Here is a 24,273-nt window from a genome sequence, read left to right on the forward strand (position 1 = left end):
TTATGTGAGTGGCTGAATTGCAGATCTAGAGCAGTGTCTGATACCAAAGTGAGGGCATTGATCGGGAAAAGTTGGGACCCTGAAACATGGGATGGGAACATATGGACTGATGATCCAGAAGAGGAGGCTATTGAGCTTTCCTAGAGGCAACTGCCCCACCCCAGTAAATGGATTCACCCCTCCCAGCTGAAGGTATTAATCCACTATCAATAAAACAACCCACACCTGAGTAGCTAGCTGAACTGTTCAGGCTAGAATACCAGGTGGGGCTGCATCTGTAGCATTGCCTGAGGGAGATGCCTTACAAGCTATTGCTGAGAGCACCCAGGAAACACCCTCACCACTCTTTATTTCCTCTAGACCTGTCACTAAAATTAAGGCTCAGAAACCTCCTAAAGGTGAGGTTGAGATGATTACCCAAGAAGAAGCTCTGTATGTATAAGTATGAATTGAGATAAGAGTTGTATGAGTCCCTAATAACACGTTTTTTAAAAAAAGAAGCGTGCTATGCTCAAAGATCTGCTTGAGTTTTCGAATACATATAAGCAGAAGCCTGGGAAATATCCCTGGGAATAGTTACTGAGGGTGTGGGATGCTGGTGCAAGAAATGTAATATTAGACCAGTCTGAGTTTCTGGATATGGGACCCCTAAGCACAGACTCTTCTTTCAGTACCTCTGCAAGAGAGGCTAAGAGAAGATGTAATTCCTTATTTGGTTGGTTCACTGAAGCATGGACTGCCATATGGCCTAGATTAGACCACCTTAAGGTACCTGACCTACCTTGGTCCAGTGTAGAAGAAGGCATCTAAAAGCTTAGGGAAATTGGTATGTTGGAATGGATCTATCAGGATATTCCCTTAGACCCAAAAAGGGGGTGTCCTGAGGACATACACTTGACCACAACCTTAGGGAACAAGTTTGTGAAGTGGGCCCCAGCATCTCTGAAGACTCCTATAATTGCTATTTTATGTGCACCAGGATTAACAGTGGGCACTGCCCTAAGCGAACTCCAACATTTGTCCACAATGGGGCTGATTGGTCCATGTGGTGGTAGAGGGCAGGTGTCAGCACTGAATCAAAATAGACATGGTGGAAATGGTAGCAAGGTTTCTGAAGTAATCAAAGCAACCTGTCTCGTGCGAAATTATGGCATTGACTACTTAGCCACGGTGTCCCTGGAAGTGAAATAGATGGGAAACCTACTAAATATTTACGTGATCTATACAGGCGGAAGAATGCCAGATCAGGCGAACAGCAGAATAGACAGTCATGACCACTCAATCAATTCCCAGACCTGAACCAGTTTACAGAGCCACAACCCCTTCAATGAGGGGGAGGCCGTGTGATAGTAATGATGTTGTTTGATGATTTTTGCTTTCTGTTGGGTGACCTTTCTCTGGAATGGGTACAAATATGGATCTCTTCCAGTCACATGGCCAAGTAACATTCTTCCAGATTAACCTGGCATAGGCTTCCAGAGCTTCATCAGCTTGTTTAAACATTTCGTTTCTTTTTTTTTTAAGTGTTTATTTTATATATTTTATTGGGGGCTCTAACCGCTCTTGTCACAATCCATCCATCCATATATCCATGGTGTGAAACACACCTGTACATCCATTGTCATCTTTCTCAAAGCATATTATTTCTACTTGAGCCCCTGCCATCAGCTTCTCGTTTCCCCTCTCTCGCCCCGCCCTCTTTCCCCCATGTCCTCTTGATAATTTCTTTTGTTTGCTTTTTGTTTAAATTTCCTTCAGTCCATTGGACCTTAATCATATGCTACCTCCTGAAGTAATCGGATGTGGCCCAGTGACTTTGTGTAGTCTTTCCATCTTCTTTTTAAAAAATTTTTCCTTACATCTTCTTTTGACGCTTCCTGCATCATTTGATATCTTGCCTTTATCATTTCAGTATATCATTACAATTGGAGGTTTGAATGTTTTCTTAGGTTCTTTCAATTAAAGATATGCAGAATTGATTCTTCCTTTTTTATTTTCTAACTCCAGGTCTTTGCGCATTTCATCATCATACTTTACTTGTCTTCCCCGCTGCCCTTTGAAATGTTCTGTCAGCTGTTAGCTTCCTTACTTCTTCCTTTTGTCTTAGTTGCTCTTCCATTAGGAGCAGGTTTCAGGGTCTCTGCTGCGACCCACTTTGATCATTTCTTTCCTGCCGCTGTAAGGACTTTTTGCTTTCTTCATGTCTGACGTTCTTGATGAGTCCCCGCAGCGTATCGGCGCTCCGTCATTAGTGTTACATGCACCAAACCTAGTCTGTGGATGTTCTTCAAATTCAAGTGAGATAGACTTGAGGTCGATAGATTTTAGATCTCTAGGACTTGTTTTAAATTTCTTCAGTTTTATCCTGAACTTGCATATGAGCAATTGATGGTCCATCAGTGGGCTGTCCACTGGCCTGGTTTTAGTTGCTGATGTTGCGCTTCTGCTTCTTGTCTTCCCACAGACAATCGATTTGACTTCTGTGTATTCTGTTTGGAGAAGTCCATGTGTGTAGCTTCCTTTTGTACAGTTGTTGTGTGTAGTTGTTGAAGGAAGGTATTAGTGGTGAGGAAGTCTTTGGTCTTACAAAATTCTGGTGAGGGATCTTTGTTTCTACCACCACGACCCTATTTACTGACTACTGTTTCTTCCTCTTTGTTTCTAACTTTTGCATTTCAGTCACCAATAATTATCAATGCATCTTGATTGCACTTTGATCCATTTCAGATTGAAGGCATTAGTAGGATTCTTCAATTTCGCCATCACTAGCGTAAGTGGTTGGTGCATAAATTGGGATACTAATTGTGTTGCTTGGCTTTCCTTGAATGCTGGTAAATAGGATCCTGTTACGGGCAGCAGTGTTCTTTGTGGTGATGAATGCAAAGCCATACCTCTTGGCTGTGTCATTCTCAGCATTGTAACCATATAATTTTCTGGTTGAAGATGACCAACTTCAGTCCATTTCAGTTCAGCCTAGGATATCAATCTTTATCCGTTCTGTCTAGTTTTTTATGACTTCCAATTTTCCTTGATTCATGCTTCATATGTTCCAAGGTCTGATTATTAGTAGATTTTTGCAGCTGTTCCTTGTTTTGAGTTACGGCCTATCAGCAAGTAAAGATCCTGAAACGTACTCCCCGGGCTTCATTCCATCTGCGTCATTATGGTAGACTGATGTTAGAAGGCAGCTCTTCCTCGTTCGAGTACTTTCTGGCCTGGGGGCTCCTCTTCTGGCACTCTCTCTGACAGTATTCTGGAGCTATGGGGAAGGTTTACAGCGCTTAGTTCCTTCGAGTGGACAGCCAATTCCCTTTTCATAGTCTTTTCTTAGTCTGGAAGCTCCGCTGACACCTGCTCACTGTGGGTGACCCTGCTGGCATTTGAAATAAGAATGACATAGCTTCCAGCATCCCAGCAGCACACGTCACCACAGTACTGACGTGTACAGCACAGCACTGATGATAGACAAGTGGTGGGCGACCCTTGATGTGGTCTGTGAATCTTTATAGGAGCAGAGAGCTCACCTTTTTCCCACTAAGCAGCCAACAAGTTTGACCCGGGACCTTGCCATTGGGACATTGACCTGACAGTGCCACCCAGTGTTCGGAAATCTCAAGTCGGAAGCAGCTGGGTCCCCAAAGTGGAAATAGCTTTGTTATTTCCTGTTTATAGTGTTTAGTATTCATCATCTTTTTTTAAAATAAAAAACACTATAAATCCTGAAGAAGAAAACAAAATGGCTCATAATCCTACCATCTCTGGGAAGCCATAGTTAATACTGTCCAAGCTTTTGACAAGATTTAGGCTTAATCTGAGGTTTAGGCTTAGGCTTTATTTGTAACCACTTTTTTTTCTCTTTTAAATGATACATTAGCGTCAAAATTCAAATAGTGAACTTTAATAATAAGTCTAACATCCTCACTTCCTAATCTTATTCTAGAAGCAAGTACGTTAAAGAATTTATGGTCTGTCTCCCCCCCCCCCGCCCCATCCCCCAAATTCTCCATACAGACACCTGTTTGTCACTCAGTTGATTTCATTTTTAAAGTGTAGTGCAATGGATTTGGTGAATGTAGACACTTGTGTATCCACTCCACCCAAAAGGTAGGAGAGCATGTCTATCACCCCAGAAAGCTCCCTCGGGTCCCTGGACCACCCCCAGCCACCTGTCATCGCAGGCAGTTGCTGGATTGCTATCCTCCATGATAGACTTTTAAACAATTTCATATAAATCGTACATGGCGTATTTCACCCAGTCCATTATTTTTGAGGCTCATCCATGTACTGCATGTTATTGGGAATGTCTTCCTCTTTATTGCCGAATAGTACTTAGTACTTTATTGCATAGATGTATGCCAATTTCATCATTACAAGTTGTAGTGTATACTACAATTTTTAAAAATTGTTTTTTGTGTTTTATTACTGCGATTAAAGCCAATATGAATCATTGCATGCGAGTCTTTGGATGCCCCCCCACACCTCGTTCTTCCCCCTCTCCTTTCTCATTTAAGTGACATCGGTCCAAAGACAGGGTCCTAGGCTTAATGCATATGTGTTACTTTGTAAGTAACAATGAAACGGAATTGAAAGTGGCTGCTCCGTTTTGCTTTCCCATTTGAACTTTATAAGAGTTCTTGTGAACTTGCTAGATTCATTCGTGAGTGATAGTGGCCTTTGGTAGACACTTCCATTGGGGTTTCCCCCATTTTTTTTCTAGAAGTTTTGTGAGGTTCAGAGGTGTCTTCCAATTTTCATTGTGCTCTTACTTCCTTTAAGCCCCGAAACATACTGTGCTTGCAATATGAGGATTCGTCAAAAGGTATTGCTCGTCGGCGACCTGTTCATACGTGCACGTGTTTGTTCCAAATAAAATGTGTTAAAGCATGTCTCTGTGACCAGTGGAGGGCAGCACACAGGCCCCTCAGTAACACACTGGACTTGAGCTGGCGAGGACGCTTCATTACAAAGAGCTCCGGTCAGAACAGTGGTTCCGGAGGGCATCTGTAGGGCCAGGAACTGTCAAGGCCGAGAGGTTAGGGCAGCCCCGGATGTTACGGTGACTGTTTAGGGGGATAGATTTTCTCATAGGACACAGAATGATCCAGGGGCTTATTTTGAAGAAATTTTAAGAAAATGGAAAACTACGTTGGGAATACAGGGCCAGGAAAGGGGCCCCGAGGACTTTTTGCCATGACAACAATACGCCTGCCCCTTCTCCACGGGCTGTCTGACGGGAATTCCCACGGGAAACCTCTCCCATCCACTCTCCAGCCCTGACCTTGCCCCTTCAGGTTTCTTGTGGTTCCCTAGGCGCAAAGCCCATTGAAGAGGAGCATGACTTGGGTACTCAGTGCTGCCCAAGCTGCTGTTGGGATGCGGCGGACACTGGAATTAGAGGAAAGGAAACCCCGCCTGGAGGAGGGCATCGACCTAGATGAGGATTTTCACGAAATAGCTTCACATTTGGATAATTTTTGTGTGAAATAACGCTTTCACCAATTCTGTACCAACACTTTTTTACTTAATCTCCTATGCTTTCTTCTGCTCGGAGCTGTTTGGAAGCATACTGCAAACTTCAGGGGGCTTTGCCCTGCGTGTGTGTGTGCGCGCAATGTAGTTTTGTTGCCTGTCTGGCATGGGAGCTGCTGGGGAGGACCCAGTGGGGAGCAGCAGTGGACGGAGGCCTGAGAGCCAAGAGCAGCGGTTGTGTGTCCTCTGCCCCTCCCTGTGTTAGCACAGCTTCCTGATTTCCAGCCGCAGGCAGTTTGGAATCGAAATGACACAGTGAGCGATTCCACTTCATGAAGAGGCACAAGGACACGGCAGACTCTCTATAAACAGGATCCTGGGACTGGCCCTGCGTCTGCATTGTACGGCGAGCGCCCCTCCGTGCCATGGCAACAGTCTGCAGTGCGCTGGGTGCCTGGTGAACTCCCTGAATACTGTCGGTAGCTTTGACATTAACTCCCATGTAAAACTGTTGGCGGTTAAATGAGAATGATGGCTGAGTACTGCCTGGTCCTGTGAAGGCAGGGGGTAGACCACCCATTGTCATTGTCATCGCCTTCTCAAGGTGACCTCACCAACCCACCTGGCTGTCCGATTATTTCACTGGCCCGCAGAAGTCGATCTCCAGGCTTTTCCATCCCCTCTCTCAGTCTGCTGGCGGCATAGCGATCCACAGGCGTCCCCTAACAGACGGCGCTGCAGCTCACAAGGTACATTGACTAGGGATGGAATCTGGGCCCTCCCATGAAGCAGGTGAGAATCTACCACTGAACCACAGTTGCCCCTCCCCTCTACTCCCGTGAAGGCTTACAGCTTCAGAAAGCCACCAGGCCAGTCTGTTCTGCCCTGTCCTAGAGGGTCCTGTGGGTTGGCATTGACTTGATAGGCAGTGATTTTTACATATGCCTATATATATGTATGTATGTATACAGTAGGTGCTGAGTAGTCAACTAGCAGGGAAGCAGATTCTGCTTACGCAGGTGCCCATGAGCTCCTGGAGTGTTTGTTCACGCTGCTGGACCGGGTCCTCTGGGCCTAGTTCTAGGTTAGGGGAAATTTCAGAAGGGCTCAGGACCGCGCTTCACTGCGTAGGTGCAGAACAGAACATGCGAGTGTGCAGCTTTAGCTGAGCTGGGGCCCAGGCCCGACTCCAGCCTCCAGCGCCAGTTCCTGCCTCTGTTCTTAGAAGAGCTTTGTGCTGGCTCAGGGGGAGCTGCCTCCCTTGGCCGGTGGCCAGGGAATGGAAGAAAGGAGGACTGTGCCTGAGGCTATGGGGAACTTAAAGGCTACCTTTGAGATAGAGGGTCCCCCCAGGGCCCTGCAGCCATCTTTCTGCTGGGAGCCCTCCTCCCAGAAGCGCTTTACAGGTTAGTCCCAGCCAGACACTAGGGGTGTTGTTCTCGCAACTTCTCATTTAGGTTGAATAACAAACCTTTTTTTAATTTAAAAAGTTACTGCTTTTTTATTATCAATATCCATGTAAATCTGACCTTGTTCTTTTGGGAATTTGAAACATTTATGTGTGGGTGAACATCTGAGAATGTATCAACAAGTTATCTGCAGCAACATTGTATGCAGGATTAAAAACAAAACAAACAAACCCAGAACTGATGGTTGCCAGTGCAGCTTGTGTCCCGGTGCTTGGGCAGTGCCCTCACAGGGCAGAGGCGTCAGAGAAGCCATGGAGGCAGGACCGCAGGGCTGGCCTGTGGGGGGACAGCCACCTGCTGAACACGAGAGGGGAGATCCTCAGACTCTTGCCTGTGCAATCACTCAAGGCTTCCTGCCCAGACTTTCAGGAGGCTGATGACCTTGACTGTGACTCCTGGTGCTGACTGGGGGACACCATCCATCGTTTGCCTTCCCTCCGGGGCCTCTACCAACCCAGGGAATGAGAATCCATGTGGAGCTCCTGGAACCCTGCTAGCAGCTCAGGGCGTCAACCCACCGGGAGTGTACCACATCTCTGCTCAGGAGGGAGCTGGCAGGACACAGCCCTGAAGACCTTTGGTCCCGACCTAGGGAAGTCCACCCAGGATGTGAGGTAGAAAGGATTCTGTGTCTGGAAGTAAAATTTACCAGCGAGGTTCCCCGAGAAATTCATTTGTTAATTTCTTGTATGGGTAGTGGTGAGGGCTAGTTCTTAGGGCAGACAGCTGACTGGGTTGCTTTATGAGTTTTCTGAACCACAAGTCCATTGGTAAAGAGAAATTTAAAAAGTACATTGTAGATATGGTACATCCGGGCAGAGAGAACATGAAAGTTCTAGGGGCCGCTCAACAAATGGAAAGTCGAGGTGGAGAGAACCCCAGTTCTTGGCCTTTCCCCTTGTCTAACTTGGCTTGCTTTCGTCTGTAGCCACAGAGCCCGTGTGTGCTTTTTGGAAGCCCAGGCTTTGGGGAAATCAGTCTGGTCTTCTGGACATTACTGCTTCTGGAGTTTGTGGTTGCTCAGATCTGTGTCCGTAACTTCTGGTGCTTTCGTTCCTTTTTAATCTCCCCTCACATGGCGTTTGCTTGGAGAGCAGGGTATCAGCGATGTTCTTTTTTTTTTTTTTCAGCGATGTTCTTTGGACACAGCTCAATCACTGATGTTTGCTCTGGCTCAGGTGGGAGACTGAGCAACCTCCACGTACCTGAGGCCTCTCATTAGGGGAACCAGACCCACTTCCCACTCCCTCCAGGTGTGGTGCATTTGGTGGGTAACATGGACATCCACAAGGTAGCCTGCTGCTTCCTGCTCTGCTGTAGGCTTTGCAGAGTACTCGGCTGGATCCAGATGTGAATTTGTGGGGGGTTGTGTCTGTACCCCATTGTGCCTGGACGACCTGCCCTTCCCGCTATCTGACAGGCTCCCAGGTTACCCATCGCACTGTGTACATGGCTTGAGGAGCAAATGGAGGCAGCACGGTCTCACGCAGACCAGGGGTTCGGCTGTTCCTTTTCACTGCTCCGTACCGTGCCGCTGTTGGGTGGGTGGGTGTTGGGCCGCCACCTGCAAGCTGCTCCCATGAAGATGGACAGTCCCAGAAACCCTGGACTGTGCGAGGTTGCCGTGAGTTGGAGTGAGTGAGTAAGGAGACCACCGAGGAAGCCAGGCCTTTGAATTATGGTGTTCCCTAGGCCTTTGGGCAGTACCACGGACTGCCAGAGGAACAACCTGTTTGGGATGGAGTCTATCCCGAGCAGCCCTCGAAGCGAGGGTGGAGAGACCAGTCCTTGCAAAGGACATCATGCTGTGAGCGCAGGGGGCCAGTGAAGAAGAGGGCTGTCAACGAGACGGACTCACCCAGAGGCGGTAACAAGGGGCGCACACTGAGCAGTGTGAGGGCAGTGCAGGGGCCAGGCTGCGTTTTCTCCTGTTGTGCATGTGGACGCTGTGAGTCAAAACTACCTGTTGACACCAAACAACAACATGAACTGGCAGTGGAGTTGATTTTTTGGGACATATTTTCGCCAAGAGATTTTGTCTATTAGGGTCTGGATGCTTGCTTGAAAGAGAGGAGGGGGGTGGGGGGCGGGGTGCGTCCTGGTGGTTTGAGGAGGGGTGAGAGGTACAGCCAGGACTGAGCTAGAGAGTAATTGGAGACAGGTCCCCTGGTCAGCAGCCAGAACTGCCCGCCTGTGAGCCTGATGGGGACAGACCTGCCCCCAGTCCCAGGAGATGTCACCCAGGGGCTGCCCAGCCCACCTCTGCAACACCCTCCGCCCTCAGCCCGCCCCTCCGCTTAAAGTGGACCTCCAAGGGAGGGGCGGGGTGAGAGGAGGCTCCATAACGGAGGCCACCCCAGTGACGACGGCACTGAGCCCCGCCTGCCTGTCCCGCCTCTGCAGGCTGTGACCTGAAAGCTTCCGGGAGACACTGCCCTGCCCCACATTGGGGGCCCTTCCAGCCCTGGGGTGCTGGACTCTCGGGACGGTGCGGAAGGAGACTGGGGCCTAAGGAAGCGATCCAGACAGTTTGTACCAAGTTTGGGACTTCTCCGGCCCCACGCGGGTCACGGGGTGCCGGGTGAGCCGACTTCCTCCATCCTCCGCAGCCCGCTGGGGAAGAAGGGGAGTGATGGCCGGGCTGCTGTGGGACCCGGGGTTCCTGAGGGAGAGGAGGGAGCTGCTCCGCCATAGTGGGACTCCGGAGGTCGCCAGACTTGTCATTGAGGGCTGGCACCAAAGGACCCACGTTTCTTTTCTTTGGAAGAAGAAACCGGGAGAACCCCTTTCCCATGACCTATGTTCCCCAAGGATGTTGAAAGTTTCCTTTGTCTGGGGGGGCAGGGGGGGGACCTACTTGAGTACAGCTGCCTGGGGCCACAGTGTGACTTGGGGAGGGACGATCCTGCACCCGGAGGATTCCACCCTGGGGAAGGGAGGGCACCTCCACTTTCTCAGATGCCTGGGGCTGCACTGCTTTCAGGCTTGGGGTGGGGTGAGGTTGGGGACTGGCAGGGTGATGAAGATAGGCTATCTCCTCCCCCCACTTCCACCCCCTTCCCCTTGGCTTGGGCACTGAGGCTGAAAGCTGACTCTAAGCTCCAAGGGCTGGCCTGACTGAGCCCTCCACCGACCCCCCCCTCCCCAACTGACTTGTAACTGCTGCAGACTTCAGTTGGAATGTTCCATTCCAGTGGGGGGGGGCACTTGTCTTTACACCCACCTCTGAGGGGTGCAGGGAGACACTGCAGCTGCTGCTGAGGTACGAACTCCCCTGAACAGCTTGCACTCCTGTTGGAGCAGAGCCTCTCCCTTGACAGGGTGGCCCCAGCCCCCCAGGCGGGGGCTCCAGGTCTGAGAAAGCCTCTGTTTGTCCATCTTCTCTGTGGGCTGGCTTATTGGAAAGTGGGGGCTGAGGCTTCTGAGCAGAGATCAGAGCCCTGTGACCTGAGCCTGGGGGACTAGGGAAGGGTGGTGGGAGGTGGGCAGGCATGCTGAACCTTCCCATCCCCTTTCCAGATGAGGAAGCAGAGGACCAGGGACAGCTAGGGTGGCAGTGAACAGATCGCATCCCCCACCCCCTCACCCCCCAGCTCAGAACTGCGCCCTCGCTCTCGTGTTCCAGGTGGCTGGCCTTTACGGTCTAGTGCTCCCAGGTCCCAACTCACCACTGAGCACAGCAGTTCTCAATCTGGGGGTCGGGACCCCTTTGGGGGGGTGTCGAATGACCTTTTCACAGGGGTAGCCTGATTCCTAACAGTAGCAAAATGACAGTTATGAAGTAGCAACGAAAATAATTTTCTGGTTGGGGGGTCTCGGCATCAGGAAGGTTGAGAACCACTGACCTAGCAGGATCTTTGACCAGGCCAGGGTGTGGGGCAGGCCTGTCACAGGTGTGGAGGACCTGGGGGGAGGGGGGGGGGCTGAAGACCACTGGCCAAGGAAGCAGGAAGCTGGAAAACCTCAGCCCCTGGGGCCCCTCCACCCAGCTCCGGCTTTCCTCTTGGTACCTGGTAACCCCTTGCTGCCCAAGGACTATAGTTTGGAAGGACTCTGATCCTCTGGACTCAGAGTGGCATCTTGGCAAAAGGGAGACAAGTGACGGAGGGAGAGCGAGGGCTGCAGAGCCCTCAGGGCAGTACTTGGGGTCTTGCCAGAAAGGCAGCCCCTTGAGGGCTTCGTAGAGGGCTTGTCTGGCAGGGCAGCCAGAGGGAGAGCAGGGCTGAGGCCTGCTAGGCCACTTTTGGTGCTCACTGGACTGTGGGGAGTGGAATGGGGAGGTTCGCCGAGGCAGACTGGGCCTGTCGGTGGACTCTTATCTGCATTCTGAGGTCTTTGGAGCAAGCCTTTCATGCCAGGAGCTGCAGCTCTCTGAGCCACATACCGCCCCCAGCTCCAGGACCACCTGCCTTCTTCTGAATCTTCCTGTGCTCAGTCTGAGCCCAGCGCCAATCCCAGCCCCCGCTGCCTTCTTGTGAGCCTGTGTCCCTGTGCACATCCTCCAACTTCTGCGTGGGGAGCATCCCACTGAGGAGGGAGTGCTCAGTCGAGGAAGACATTGCAGTGGGAAGGTTAGCAGGAGCTTAGCCAGGCCACTAATTCCCTGTTGCAGGAAGTTTACTGGTGCCTCATGTGAGGGGCCATCAGGCATGGCCCCTCCATGAATCGAGGGTGCTCTCAGCCTGGGAAGATGAGCTTGGGTGGAAGGGTCTGGATTGACCCTGGCTGGACCAGTTCTCGCCACTTTCTTTGGCAGAAATCCATGCCTCTGTCCACCTCTTGGGTGGCCTAGTGTCCTGGCCTGGAGGCTCCAGCATACTTTGTGATTCAGCACTTCTCCTCAGCGCCGCGGGGTCTTTTTCATCATTGTGGCCGGAGACCTAGGGGCCAAGGTCTGAAGATGATGACCCGCACCTGCCCACTTCCTGGGTGGCATTTTGATTGGAGGCCTGCCGGGCAGGCTCCAGTCAGCCCACATTCTGGCCCAGAGATTGCTCGGGACTGAGATAACAGCTCCACGGGAGTGTTTGCTCTTCTCCCCTCTACGGACCTCCCCCAGGGCCCTAGTAGCCCCGAGGCCGGGTGTGCAGTTGTAAATAGCCAGGCAGGCAGCTAGCCAGGCAGACCGGGGCCAAAGTGCTGGCCGGACGCCAGGCTGGTAAGCCCCTGGGCTGCTAGCTTGGGCTTTGCCTCGGCCTCTGCCTCCCAACCTTTCCGCTGGTTTCCCACCGAGGCACCAGAGGCAGAAGCAGGTATGTGGGAATGGGGGGGGGCGCGGGGAGGGGAAAACACCCAGGGCCAGGTGCCCTGCCCCCCCCCCAAGGCTGGCAGGCAGGGGCCACCGAGTGGGTGCCCAGCTTCCCGAACCTCATCCCTCTGATGCTCCCTGGTAACCTGGATGGAAAATGGGTCAGGTCTCGGGGAGGGCGGCTCAGCCTCCTGCCCAGACTGGCCAACGCTGCCTGACTCGGGAAGGGGGACAGAGGCGCCTGGAGCGCGGCTCGGATTCCCCACCGCCTCGACCCTCCCTCCGCCCATGCGCCGTGGGAAGGGACAGCGTGTGCCGGGCGCCCAGGTGGTGACCCACGCCGTCTGTCTGTGGCAGTGTTCTTCGGACCTGCGCCGCCAGCGGTTGGGGGCAGGGCAGCGGCGGCGAGACAAAGGCGGGCGCCTGGCGCCGCCCCGCGCCCGCGATGTGCCAGTCCGAGGCGCGGCGAGGACCGGAGCTCCGCGCAGCGAAATGGTGAGATGCCGCCGGCCCTGGCGCCAGCCCCCCGGGCCCCGCCACGACCTCCGGAGGGTCCGAGTGCACGTGCGGCGGCCCCGCAGCGGCTCCGGCGGCCGCGCGCCCGGGGACCAGCCCCCGCCGCTGGAGGGGCCCGGCCCGGCGGGCCTGAGTCGGAGAGCCCGCTTCAGGTACCTGCGCGCCGGCCCGCCGCCCGCCCCGGACTTCCGCAGCGAGGGAGGCCGCCCTTCGGGAGGGCCTCCCTCCCCTGCCCCCACCATGGGGAGTCGGGTGACCTGGGGCTCCCAGGCCACCCTCCGGAGCGTGGCGCTCGCCGTACGTGGCCATCCCAGCACAAGAGGGCCCCCGCTGGCGGCGGCCTCCATCTTTCCTGCCTCGACAATGGTCGGGGATGACTAGTTCTTGTTTCATTGAAAACCGAGAAGACAGAGGGCTCGGCCCCATTGAAAACAGTGCGTCACAGATAGAGAGCCTGGGGCCCCCCAGATGATGCGGTCGCTTTGCAGATGAGACCAGCCTGGGGCATCCCCAGAGTGTGTGGCAGCGGGGGCTTCCTGACTAGAGGGAGCAAAGGATTGTGGCAGGGTCCGCATCTGATGTGGGGAAGCCTCACCAAGGCCAAGCCTGTGCTGAGTCAGATCCTCTGGGCCTGGGCAAGGCCCACCTGCCTGCTTTTAAAAGGGCAGCAGGTGGACAGAGCAGGGCTGGGGCTGGCTCTCTGCTAGGGGCCTGTGTGTGCCCCAAGAAATGGCGACAAGGAAACCAAGCCTGGGTGGAGGCTGGGAGCAAAAGACTCAGCCCATGGTGGCTTGGCCTGAGCTGGACATGTGGATACTGGACTCCACCGCTCCCTCTGCTGGGAACAAGGGGTGCCATCCTCCCAGTACTTAAGACCCCTCACTCGGGCGGGCGGTGGTGCAGTTGCCTGTGGAGGGGGAGCTGCAGGGTGGCCGGGGCCCTCCGGAGGCTGACAGTCTGCGCCTGCACTTGTGTCCTGCAGGCTGCACTTCCCCCAGCTGGCCCTGAGGCGGAGGCTGGGACAGCTGAGCTGTATGTCCAGACCCGCCCTGAAACTGCGCTCCTGGCCCCTCACCGTCCTCTACTACCTCCTGCCCTTCGGCGCCCTCAGACCGCTCACCAGGGTGGGATGGAGGCCTGTGAGCAGGGTAAGTGTGCGGGGCCAGGCTGTCTGCCCCCCTTCCCCGGGGGCTGAGACCCGAGGAGGGGCCTCGCTGGCCACATGGCTCCCCTGCCTCTTTTGGAGAGGCTATACTGGTTGGTGGCCCACGGGGACTAAGGGGGTCTAGCCACTGCACCACTGTCCCAGATGGTGCCTTTGGGGGCTTCGTGGCCTGACCTGTCTCCTGCCTCAACTGTGCCATGTTGGGCCCTGGACTCTGGGAGAACCTACACTGGGGAATCTCTCCTGACCTCACCTAAGCTAACCTAAACTGGGATCTCTCCCCGAGTTTTCTGTATTCAGGATGGGATTTAGACAAGAGGAGGGCTGAGGATGCCTGGACCCCGCAGGGAAGGATGGGAGAGCTGTTCTCGTCGCCCTTGACCTCCTGGGTGGGCACCCCAGGAAGGAACCCTGTTCCCGGGCCCCGGGGTGTCACCAGGGCTTGAGAGTTTGTTCTTGTCACGCGCTAAGAGAAAACAAGGCTCCTGCTCGAGCCAGAGACCATGGGCTCACTGGTGGCCCTGCGCTGCTCGCTCCAGGTGGGCTGGGGCAGCCGGGGGAGGTGAGAGCGATTCTCTGGGAGACTCCTAGAGGTGTTTAAGACTGAAATGAAAGTACTTGTATCTTTGGGGAGACAGTGCCTTGGTGTGTTCAGACAAGTGGCAGCCAATCCAAGGAGGCTTCCCAGATGGCAGCATTAACTGAGGTTTAGGCTGCCCTTTCTGAGCCCGTCACCGATCCGCACCTCCCGAGAGCTTGGTTGCAGGGGTCCCACTGGGCCCATTCCTCTCCCTCTCCCGGGAGGAGCCCCAGGTGCAGATGACTCGGTGATCCTGGGCCTGGACCTGGAGGTTTGGCTGTCTGGCTCGACCCAGGGGGGGATGGGCTTCAGGTCCTTAGTGTTGGCTGGGCCTGTGGGGCCAGGGGCACCTACATCTGACCTCCAGTGCAGAGGACAGGTGGTTCTGCTTCCCATCAGGCGGAGGGGCATGCTCTGGGCTTGTTTGGGCCCCATGTCCAGGTCCTCCTGCTGCTCCTCTCCGTGGTTGTGGTCAGGGACACAGGAGTGGCCCATGACAAGGCAGCATGGCACTCTCTAGGCCTCCTTTCCATCTTCCCCATGGTGGTGCGAGCCTGCTGGCCAACCACCCCACCAGCAAAGGCAGATGGGGTTGACCTTTGGGTGAGAGAACTAAGGTCATGACTGGGTGCTGTGTGAAAGCATCAGGTGCAGCCTCCTCCTAACGCCTGAGGGGGTGAACCCCTCTGTCTGGTTCCTAGTGAGAAACCCCCACATCACAAAAACAAGTTGGGGTAGTAATGCATCCTCTCCTGTGCGGTGGGCTCCCTGGAGGTGGGAAGGCCTGGGAGGCAGGTGCTGAGTGGCTGTGAGCCCATCTGCCAGCCTCAACCTCCCTGCCCTGTACCTGCAGGTGGCCCTCTACAAGTCTGTGCCGACCCGCTTGCTGTCGCGGGCCTGGGGCCGGCTCAACCAGGTGGAGCTGCCCCACTGGCTGCGCAGGCCCGTCTACAGCCTGTACATCTGGACGTTCGGGGTGAACATGAAGGAGGCTGCTGTGGAGGACCTGGGCCACTACCGCAACCTCAGCGAGTTCTTCCGACGCAAGCTGAAGCCACAGGCCCGGCCTGTGTGCGGGCTGCACTGTGTGGTGAGGCCCCTTCTCTCCAGACACAGCATGGCTCCTGCTTGTGTGTGTGGTGGGGGCACCCAAGTCCGCTAAAGCAGACCTCGAGGTGCGGGCAGACACACAGTGGGCTGGTTGTCTCCCGGTGGGGAGCAACAAGCCTCTCTCCTGACCCTTTTCAGATCAGCCCATCCGACGGGAAGATCCTCAGCTTCGGGCAGGTGAAGAACTGCGAGGTGGAGCAGGTGAAGGGCGTCACGTACTCCCTGGAGGCCTTTCTGGGCCCACGTACCTCCGCGGAGGACTTGTCCTTCCCGCCAGGTTGGTGTGGGTCATCACCAGCCGGGACTCGGGTGCAGAGGGAAGACTGTCGGGCCAGGGCCAGCTCTGCCTGAGCTTTGGGTCTTGCTTGGAGTCTGCAGAGACTGCCTGCAGCTCCAAGCAGGGGCTCAGTGGAGAACCCGCCCAAGCCACCCCTGGCCTTCCCGTCTATCCCTAGATACCTCCTCCCCCTCCTTCAAGAGCCGGCTGGTGACCAGGGAAGGGAACGAGCTCTACCACTGTGTCATCTACCTGGCTCCTGGAGACTACCACTGCTTTCACTCCCCGACTGACTGGACCGTCTCCCACCGGCGCCACTTCCCAGGTGGCTCAGGCCCCCCACGAGCTGCTGGGGAGAAGGGCTGGCTGAAGTGTGGTGGTCCTTGGTGTCTGGGACCCTCAGTGTCTGGGGGCCAGGCTCCTACTTTGGAGTTTCTCATTCCTTGGGCACCCACATGGCCTGGGTGTCGCTGGAGCTGGCAGGCGCCTGCTTGAGCTGCTGGGTGTGGGAGGCGGCGGGGAACTAGCTGTACTTGGAGTGCTCTTGGGCCTGGGCCAGGCTGAGGTGGGTACACTGTTCCTTATAGGCTCCCTGATGTCCGTGAACCCCGGCATGGCCCGATGGATCAAGGAACTCTTTTGCCACAACGAGCGGGTGGTCCTGACGGGGGACTGGAAGCATGGCTTCTTCTCGCTGACTGCTGTGGGGGCCACCAATGTGGGTTCCATCCGCATCTACTTCGACCGGGTAAGCCGGATGTTGGGGTCACTGGGCTTTACATCTCCTGGGCAGCTGTTACTGAATCCCAGGAGGGGTGGGGGCCTGACCACCTGCTCGGCAGGAACCTCTCCCACTTTTGCTGTCATGGCTTTGTCTGGAGGCAAGAGGAGAGTTTCCTCCCTGTGGGCATCCTGCTTCTGCCAGGGACCAGTCCGAGCTGAGAGCCAAGGCGCACAGGAGCTTGGGACGGTCCATGTTGGTTGGAGTCAGTCTTATGCGGCAGCTGCCCACTGAGCCTGGCCAGACCAGCTGAGAATCTGGTGCCCGCCCTCTTTGGGTGGTTTGCCATCGGTCACCTGCTCGTCCAAGTGCTGGCTCTGCATCGTTGGTGCTGAGAGAACAGTCGGGCTGTGGGTCTCCGTGTCCCTCCGGGGCCGGGTGGAGGGGAACAAGCAGCAGAGGTGGACTAAAGACCTGGCTGGTTGGTGCAGAGGACGCCCTAACCTTCCTGCCGAGACACCCAGTGCTGTGGGGGTCACGCCCCTCCATAGTGAGGGCCACCTCTGACCCCAGCCCCCTCCCCCCCGCCTGCCCCCAGGACCTGCATACAAACAGCCCGAGGTACAGCAAGGGCTCCTACAACGACTTCAGCTTCGTGACACACGCCAACAAGGCCGGCATCCCCATGCGCAAGGGCGAGCACCTGGGCGAGTTCAACCTGGGCTCCACCATCGTGCTCATCTTCGAGGCGCCCAAGGACTTCCACTTCGAGCTGAAAGCAGGCCAGAAAATCCGCTTCGGGGAGGCGCTGGGCTTCCTTTAGAGCCCGCCCACTGTGGCTGCTGAGAACGTTTCCAAGAGGAGCGGCTCGCGGGGAACCCTACGAGGCCCCCAGCTCGGGCTGGCTCAGGGCGCTGTGAGTCTAGCCAGGTTGAACCCACCTGACTTGTCCCCCAACCAAGGGATGGGGCAGGAGGTTCCCACCCTCACCGTGGGGAGAGGAGCGCCCCTGCCGTACCCACTTGCCTGCCCCTCCTGCCCCGTGGAGCCAGCAGCAGCAGCAGCCTCTGACAGTGACTCTCCATTCCCACTTTTCTTTGACGTTGCCCAGTGGGAGCTCCATCTTCCTTCTCTGCGCTGGTGGAACTCGCCCCCGCAGACTACATTTTTGCCAAGGTCTTTGGATGGCGGTGCCGGCAGGCTGCTCCTGCAGGCCAATGGGCGGCTTCCCAGAGTTTAAGACCCCCCGGGGCTAGGTGTACCAAGTGGAGGTGTACAGGCATCCCCCAGCTATGGGAGCTAAGGGGCCTTACTGAGTGTGCAGTCAGTGCCTAGAAACCAAAACCTGTCCCCAACTAACAAGTACGCCACCCGTGGGGGGCTCCGCCGTGGGGGACGGGGTCAGGTTGACGTTAACCCTGGGGACGCTGTGAATTTCTCCTGCAGGAGAAGCCATTGAACTTTTCTCAACTGTATCAGTAGCACAGTATTTTTGTATGGAAAGTGGGAGACTTCTCAACAGTAATTCATTTAATTGCAAACATTTTGAAATAAAAAATGCACGTCCACGTTGTGTTCTGTTCCTGGAGATGGGCCAAGCCTGCCACGAAACCCAGCTGGTGTCCTCTGGGGTGGGGACACTAGCTCAGGGCCTGCCGCAGGGCCCGGACGCGAGCAATGCAGGTGCCAATGGGCTGGTGCTGGGCCCGGAGCGTGGCTGTCAGGTGCTGGATCTGTGCTTCCACCTGCGAGCAGGGGGTGGTGGCCAGTTAGTTGAGCCAGGAGCAGAGCCCGAGCCTCCCTGGAGTTGGTGGGGTGCCCTGGGCCTCACCTCCTCCAGCTCCTTCTGCACCTGCTGCTCTGCTTCCTGGTCCTCCGGTCTGGGCTCCTCCCGGCTCAGCTCCAGCCACCTGCGCAGGATGTTGGCTTGCCGCTGGCAGGAGCTAAGCGGGTGGAAAGCACCTGTGGCCTCATCCTGGTGTAACCCAACCCATTCCTCTTCTGGCTCCCCAGCCTTCCCCAGAGGGCCTGGGGGAGAGGAACCTATCCGCCAGCTCCTGAGGCTGCCCCAGCTGCAGCTTGCTGGTCACCAGGCCTGGCCACTGTGCAGTGCCAGCTTTCCTGCCCCTTCAAGGTGCCCAGCTCATCCTGACTGCCCCTCCGGGACTCAGGTCCGCCCCATGAGTTGCTGACTTGGGCTTTCCAAGCCACTTTGGTTTCTGTCAGGGCACACGAGGGTAAGGCCACCGCAGCAGGGAAGGGAGTTTGTGGATGGCACACACCATGGGCTCCCCACCCCCAGCTCTTGAGAGCTGGCTCTCACCAGAGGTTCTGCTTGGTGCTCTGGTAGTGCTGTAACTGCTGGCGGATCCCCGCGAGCTCAGCCTGCAGTGGAGCACTGCCTGTGGGGATGGGAGGAGAGGGCTGGTGAACAGTGGGCGGGAGCTGCCATTGCCACCCTTACCCTCCAGGACCAGGCCTCGGGCACGTACCTGCTGATGCGGGGGCCAGCTCAGGCCAGGCCTGGGGGCCTGTGAAGTCCCCAGGTAGGAGCAGCTGGGGGTCTGGGGGACCAGCCAGGGGCGGGGCTGAGTGAGGCTGTACTGACACCTAAGGAGGAAGGTCCAGCAGTGGGTGGGTGGTGAGGGTGCTCAAGCAGGCCTTCCTCAGGAGCTGGGCCTGGGGGGTCCCCACCAGGTCCCTTGGGGTGGGCTGCACTCCAAACAGCATTTTAGACCCGCTCATTCTCAGCCGCCCTCAGTCTCCACGGGCAGAGGGGGCAGGTGCAATTGTTCCCGATTCCAAGTCTCCACTGAGTCCCTTCTGGTGGTAATGGACTTGCTCCTATCACCCCCACCTCAGGGGCCACAACCCCATACCCCAGTCCAGCCACCAAGTATGCCCCCAACATCCCTCCCACAAGCTGCAAGAATCGGCAAGGAACCCTTGTACCTCACTGAGGGAGCCAACACCTCCAGTCTCACCCCCCACCCACCCCTTCCCTGTTCAGGGGCAGGCTGACAGTCCTATAGATCCCTCTGTCTTGCATTTGACAGGCTCCAAACAGACCCTCCCTGCTTTCCCCCAACTAGCCGCCCCTCTTCCAGAGAAAGGCCTCAAGAACCCCCAGGCAGCGGAGACCGGTGGCTGAGCCCCTCAGTGACTCCACCAGAGCCCGAGAGCCTCCTCTCCCCTCCCTGGCCACCAGTAAGTACCACACTGTCGTCCAGGACCAGACTAAGAACTCCTTTGACCCCCCCCCCCCAATCTCTCAGTCCACCCTGACCCGAGCCCTGTGTGGTCTGCCTCACGGTGCCATCCACGGGATTCCTTTCTAGACCAGCAGCTGCCCAAGCTCGAGGCTATGTCCAGGGGTCTGCCATGCAGGACACTGGCACCCACACATGGTCACGGTGGACGGCCCGTCTTCTGGGACCAAGACGTTCCAGGAACGGCAGGCACAGCCGTTGCTACAGCACTGAGTGCGCACAGCAAAGCCACCCCACCCCCTGGCATCGAGTCAGTGCCGACTGCGAGCCACCCCTGGGGTTTCTCTCTCTCACACTCAGCCAACTCACAGCCACCCCATGGGTTTCCGACACGCATATACACAGCCAAAAGGGAGCACTTACCCCTGCAGCTGTCCTCCCCCGCCGAGGCATGAAGGAGGAGGGAGGCAGCAGCACCAGCTTGGGGCCTGCCATCCTGGTGGGGGGCTCCTTTAAGCCGGGGGGCCTTGGCAGGGTCTTGGGCTGTGGTAAGGAGCTGCATGGGGCCGGGGCCATCCAGGCCTCTTCCTGGGAGGGCTGGGGCAGGGAAGTGCTGGCTGGCTGGCTGACACCTGGGTGGGGCACCTTCTCAGGCCTGAGGATGTAGAAAACAAGCCCAGACTGGCCTTGGTGCCCTCTTCAGGAACTGGCCCTGTCTGTCTGGAAAGCAGGCTGGGAAGAGATCTCCCCATCCCCAAACAGGCCCCAGCTCCAGCTGCTTTACCTACCACCCACTTCCTCACCTGGGTCCCTGGTGGGGACGGCACCCCAGGACTCGGCTCTGCTCGGGTTCCAGCAGAAAGTCAGGGCATCGGGGCTGCCTCCTGACCGGGCGGGCAGCGCTCCTGGGAAGACGGGGGGTCTGTTCCTCAGCTGATGGCCAGCTTGGGGGGGGAGGGCCTTTCTGACTCTGTGGGGGCAAGGTCATCTCATCCAAACCTCTGCACTCTCCCAGAGACACGGGCCAGAGAAGGAAAGACTGGCCTGAGGTCACACAGGACAGTCCTCTCAGCAGCTCCTCTAGTGTGTGCCTGATGCTCACCAGGCCTCTGGCACCACCCTGGCCAAGGGGCTGGGGGAGAAAACCACATCTTGTCCAAGGAGGACAGCTCAGGGGTACAGCTCCTGGGCAGTGCGGACTACACTGGGAGCTGACAATTATCCCAGTGAGGGTGGGTGGGGTGATGGAGAGTTGGGGAGAGCATGAGGGAGGTGGATACACAGCAAGTAGATCCCAGATCTCACCGTAGGGCCAGGGAGCCCACCTTGGGCTGCTTGGGGAAAGTGGGAACCACCTAACTAGTCCATGGCTGACGTCACCTAAACAGAACCGGCTGGAACCCCTGTCTGTTCTCCCCATCACCCAGACAGGGCGGTGGTTGGGGGTGGGGGAGGTGACTAGAGGGGGCCACTCACAGCTCCAGGAGCCGGGAGTCCCCAGCAGCCAGGGCCAGGCTGTCCAAACTTGGCTCAGGCTTGGCTCTCGGCCTCTTGGTCTCCAGGGCGGCGTCTCCAGCCCCGGCAGAGATGAGGCTGACAAGGGGAACCTCGAACGTCACTCTCCGGCTGGGTGTGGTGGGCTTGGAGGTCAGGGGGTACTTGGCTGGGCCCAGGGCTTTCTGCTTCCAGAGCATGGCGCAGTGGCGGACAGCACGGTGGAGGCCATGGGCCACCTGCCAACACACCCCAGTGAAGCGAATACTCGATGCTTAGGCCCCCACCTCAGAGGGGGAACCCCCTGCCTACCTGAGCCTGCTGCTGGGCATGCCACTGCTGTCGGGAGGCCTTTTGGCCTGCGGCAAACTGCAGGAGCTGGGTGACGCCCTCCCGGAGGAGCTGCTGCTGGTGGGCCTGCGCGGCTCGCTCTAGTCGAGCCTTCTTCCTCTTCCTCTCCAGCATGAAGCGCTGCCAGGCATCCCAGGCCTCCAAGGAGGGCAGAGCTGAGCCCTGCCACCCCCCTCCCCCAGGAGCTTTCCTCCCCACAGGCAGACCCTGTACCCCAATTACCTTTGCCTGTAGTGAGATGGACCAAAACCACAGGGCCTTCGCTGTGCCCTGCTGCTCCTCCCTCTGGGCCACCAGCTGTGGGCAGAGAGGAGCTGCCTTAGGGACCCAAAGGGGCCCAAAGCATGAGCAGCACCCGGGGACTGCAGGCTAATATGGGAAGGCTCCGTCAAATGGGGGGGTGGCAGAGACAGGGTCTCTTGGGGGCAGGGCAATGGCAGAAGGGCACGCCAGATCTGGACAGCTGACTCAGCCTGGGCTTTGGGGAAGGGGTCCTAGAAGATGGTCCACAGGTCTTACAGGCCCAATACAAATTTGTCGGGAGACCCTGGATGTGGCAAAGGGAGACCCTGGCTTGACTGATAACTGAAAGGCTGAAACTTGGAATCCACCCAGCAGCAGCTCATAAGGTAGGCTTGGAAAGTGATATCAAAAAACCAATCATTGCAAGTCCTACAGAGCACAGGTCTAGTGATGCACATGGGCCAGGATCAGCTGAGTGGCTGCTAGCAGTGAATGAAAGTGGCCAGGGTGGGCACGGGGAGCGGAGGGGTTCTGGATGGGACAGTGGGGGGACTGCTGCTGGAGACAGCCACCTCCTGGAAGAGGTAACGTCGTCCTCACTTTGGATCTAGGCTGGCCCTGTGACCTAGAGGTCGGGACACTAAGTCACCTCTAATCTGGGCCTTGGGAGGCTCCTTTAGACTCCATTCACCCTGCTAGGAGGAGCAGGATCCTTCCAGGCACCTAGCATTTGACCCACCAAGAGCAGAAGGCCCTCCCAGCCAACCCAGAGACAACCAGTGACATGCGCAGAGCTGGTCAGGCCAAGTGGCCGCTAAGGAGTAGGGGGCGGGGCTGGGCTCCAGGGTGGACCTGAAGAACCACCCTGGGGGGTGGGGTGGGGTGGGGTGCGTGTGTGTGTGTGTGTGTATGCGTATGCGTAGCCAGCACAGGCACTGCAAACACCTATCTACGGGTAAGTCAGAGGCCAGGGGATGGAGGCTGAGGGGGCTGCACGGTGTCCCTACACCACAAGCATGGTCCCAGCTCATCTCTGAGCTCCACCAGCCTCAAGGGCACCGAGGACCCAGAGAGAGCATCAGCCTCAAATGTCACCAGCTTCTCCCACCAGCGCCCACCTGCCTGCCTGCTGGGTAAAGGGGCAAGTATTTGAACGTCATGACCTCTTCAGGGAGGCTGTCTGTCCCCTCCTTAACTAGTGCTTGCCACTCCGATCCTGGAGCTGGCAGAGGAACCAGCGTGGTGAGGGGGTAGCAGGCAGCTGTGCCCCGCAGTCAGAGGTGGATGGAGGGATGGGATCTGAGGACCATCTCTGTGCGCGGTAGGGGTGCTGTACTTCTGGGCTGCGCACTGTGCAAACGGCCTCAAGGGGACTTGACCTCGCCCGGGTTGCAGGTGGTGTCAAGGGCTGACCGGGGTCGGGGAAGCACAGAAGGATGGGGGGCCCTGGGCTAGGGTGACTAACACAGGAATGAGGCCCATGGGTTGAGGGGAGGGGAATTCCGCAGTTCACCTGCCGGCTCCACTGGCGGAAGCAGGACCGGCTGAGTCTCTCCACTAGGAGCTGAGCACTTTGCCTCCGCAGAAGCTGTGGGAGCAGGCACAAGAGGCTGAGGGAGGAGTCCCAGTGGGAGTCAGGCACCCCAGGGCCACAAGGAGTCAATCCTTCCCCCCCTACCCCACCCCGCCAGGTACCTGTGGGTACCTGGTTCTACAGCTGGCCATCCCAAGCCTTCACAAGCCTTCAGGAAGGCTCAGCAGCCTTGTTCCCCTTGGGCCCAAGCACCCAGTTCCCACACCAGCTACTCTTAGGGTGGGGACCACACAGGGGCACCCTGGGAGCCACCAACACCCGCCTCACCGCTTTCCTGATACATCCCAGGTGGTAGGCCTTCCACCTTGCCACGGCCTCTCGCAGGAGCCGGCGCCGATGGTGCTGGGCTGCCCTTTCCATCTGGACTCGCTGCTGGGCCACACTCTGGCTGCGGCTCTGCCAGCGGCGGAATACAATCTGGACGCAGCCTAGGACAGAACCAAGCCCGCACCTGCTCTGAGGAGCTTTCCCAGGAGCAACTGGGGGCTGGAGAGTTTACAAAGTGGGGCGTTTACAAAGTCCAGCGAGCACATGTGCCATCACGAGGGTGGCACTGGCCACCTTCAGTGATCCCATCCTGACTGCACCCCTACTGGGGGAACAGTGTCCTGCCACGTGGCCTTCCAAGTCCTAACCCAGAACCAGAACCATGTCCGCAACGGACGTGGCAATCCCTAGCCCCACGCCCTGCCACCACCCCCTCAAAGAGGACTCCAGGGTCCCGCTGCGCGGAAGCAGCTTCAGAGCTGCCTTGCTGCCTGCCTACTGCCTGCAGCTCCACCCCACCCCTCTCGAACTGCCCCGCTCGGCTGCCCTCTGTCCCTCTC

General features: G+C 56.9%; 2 protein-coding genes across 7 annotated transcripts in view; one reads left to right on the forward strand and one right to left on the reverse strand.

Annotated features, from left to right (window-relative positions):
• PISD (phosphatidylserine decarboxylase) overlaps window positions 1-18,123 on the forward strand; it is a 42,302-nt gene extending 24,179 nt beyond the window's left edge. The window contains exons 1-8 of one of the 3 annotated variants that reach the window (XM_075535057.1): window positions 9,324-9,519; window positions 12,544-12,681; window positions 13,685-13,850; window positions 15,301-15,537; window positions 15,696-15,834; window positions 16,013-16,159; window positions 16,422-16,582; window positions 17,154-18,123. In XM_075535057.1, the coding sequence (XP_075391172.1) occupies window positions 12,632-12,681; window positions 13,685-13,850; window positions 15,301-15,537; window positions 15,696-15,834; window positions 16,013-16,159; window positions 16,422-16,582; window positions 17,154-17,378 (1,125 nt within the window). In that variant the 5' untranslated portion in view covers window positions 9,324-9,519; window positions 12,544-12,631 and the 3' untranslated portion in view covers window positions 17,379-18,123. Of the gene's footprint in view, window positions 1-9,323; window positions 9,520-11,713; window positions 12,191-12,543; window positions 12,682-13,684; window positions 13,851-15,300; window positions 15,538-15,695; window positions 15,835-16,012; window positions 16,160-16,421; window positions 16,583-17,153 lie in introns of those variants that run through there. The other 2 variants (XM_075535059.1, XM_075535056.1) reach the window with 2 other exon arrangements.
• The window catches only part of SFI1 (SFI1 centrin binding protein), an 85,937-nt gene continuing 79,731 nt past the window's right edge, over window positions 18,068-24,273 (reverse strand). For 3 of the 4 annotated variants that reach the window (XM_075535054.1, XM_075535052.1, XM_075535055.1), the window contains 10 exons: window positions 23,714-23,874; window positions 23,366-23,440; window positions 21,571-21,906; window positions 21,241-21,497; window positions 20,568-20,669; window positions 20,188-20,419; window positions 19,048-19,165; window positions 18,879-18,957; window positions 18,387-18,498; window positions 18,068-18,300 (listed from right to left, as the gene is read on the reverse strand). In XM_075535054.1, coding sequence (XP_075391169.1) covers window positions 18,196-18,300; window positions 18,387-18,498; window positions 18,879-18,957; window positions 19,048-19,165; window positions 20,188-20,419; window positions 20,568-20,669; window positions 21,241-21,497; window positions 21,571-21,906; window positions 23,366-23,440; window positions 23,714-23,874 — 1,577 coding nt within the window. In that variant the 3' untranslated portion in view covers window positions 18,068-18,195. The remainder of the gene's footprint in view (window positions 18,301-18,386; window positions 18,499-18,878; window positions 18,958-19,047; window positions 19,166-20,187; window positions 20,420-20,567; window positions 20,670-21,240; window positions 21,498-21,570; window positions 21,907-23,365; window positions 23,441-23,713; window positions 23,875-24,273) is intronic. The other variant, XM_075535053.1, reaches the window with a different exon arrangement.

Source organism: Tenrec ecaudatus, chromosome 16 (genome assembly GCF_050624435.1).
Source record: "Tenrec ecaudatus isolate mTenEca1 chromosome 16, mTenEca1.hap1, whole genome shotgun sequence".
Classification (NCBI taxonomy): domain Eukaryota; kingdom Metazoa; phylum Chordata; class Mammalia; order Afrosoricida; family Tenrecidae; genus Tenrec; species Tenrec ecaudatus.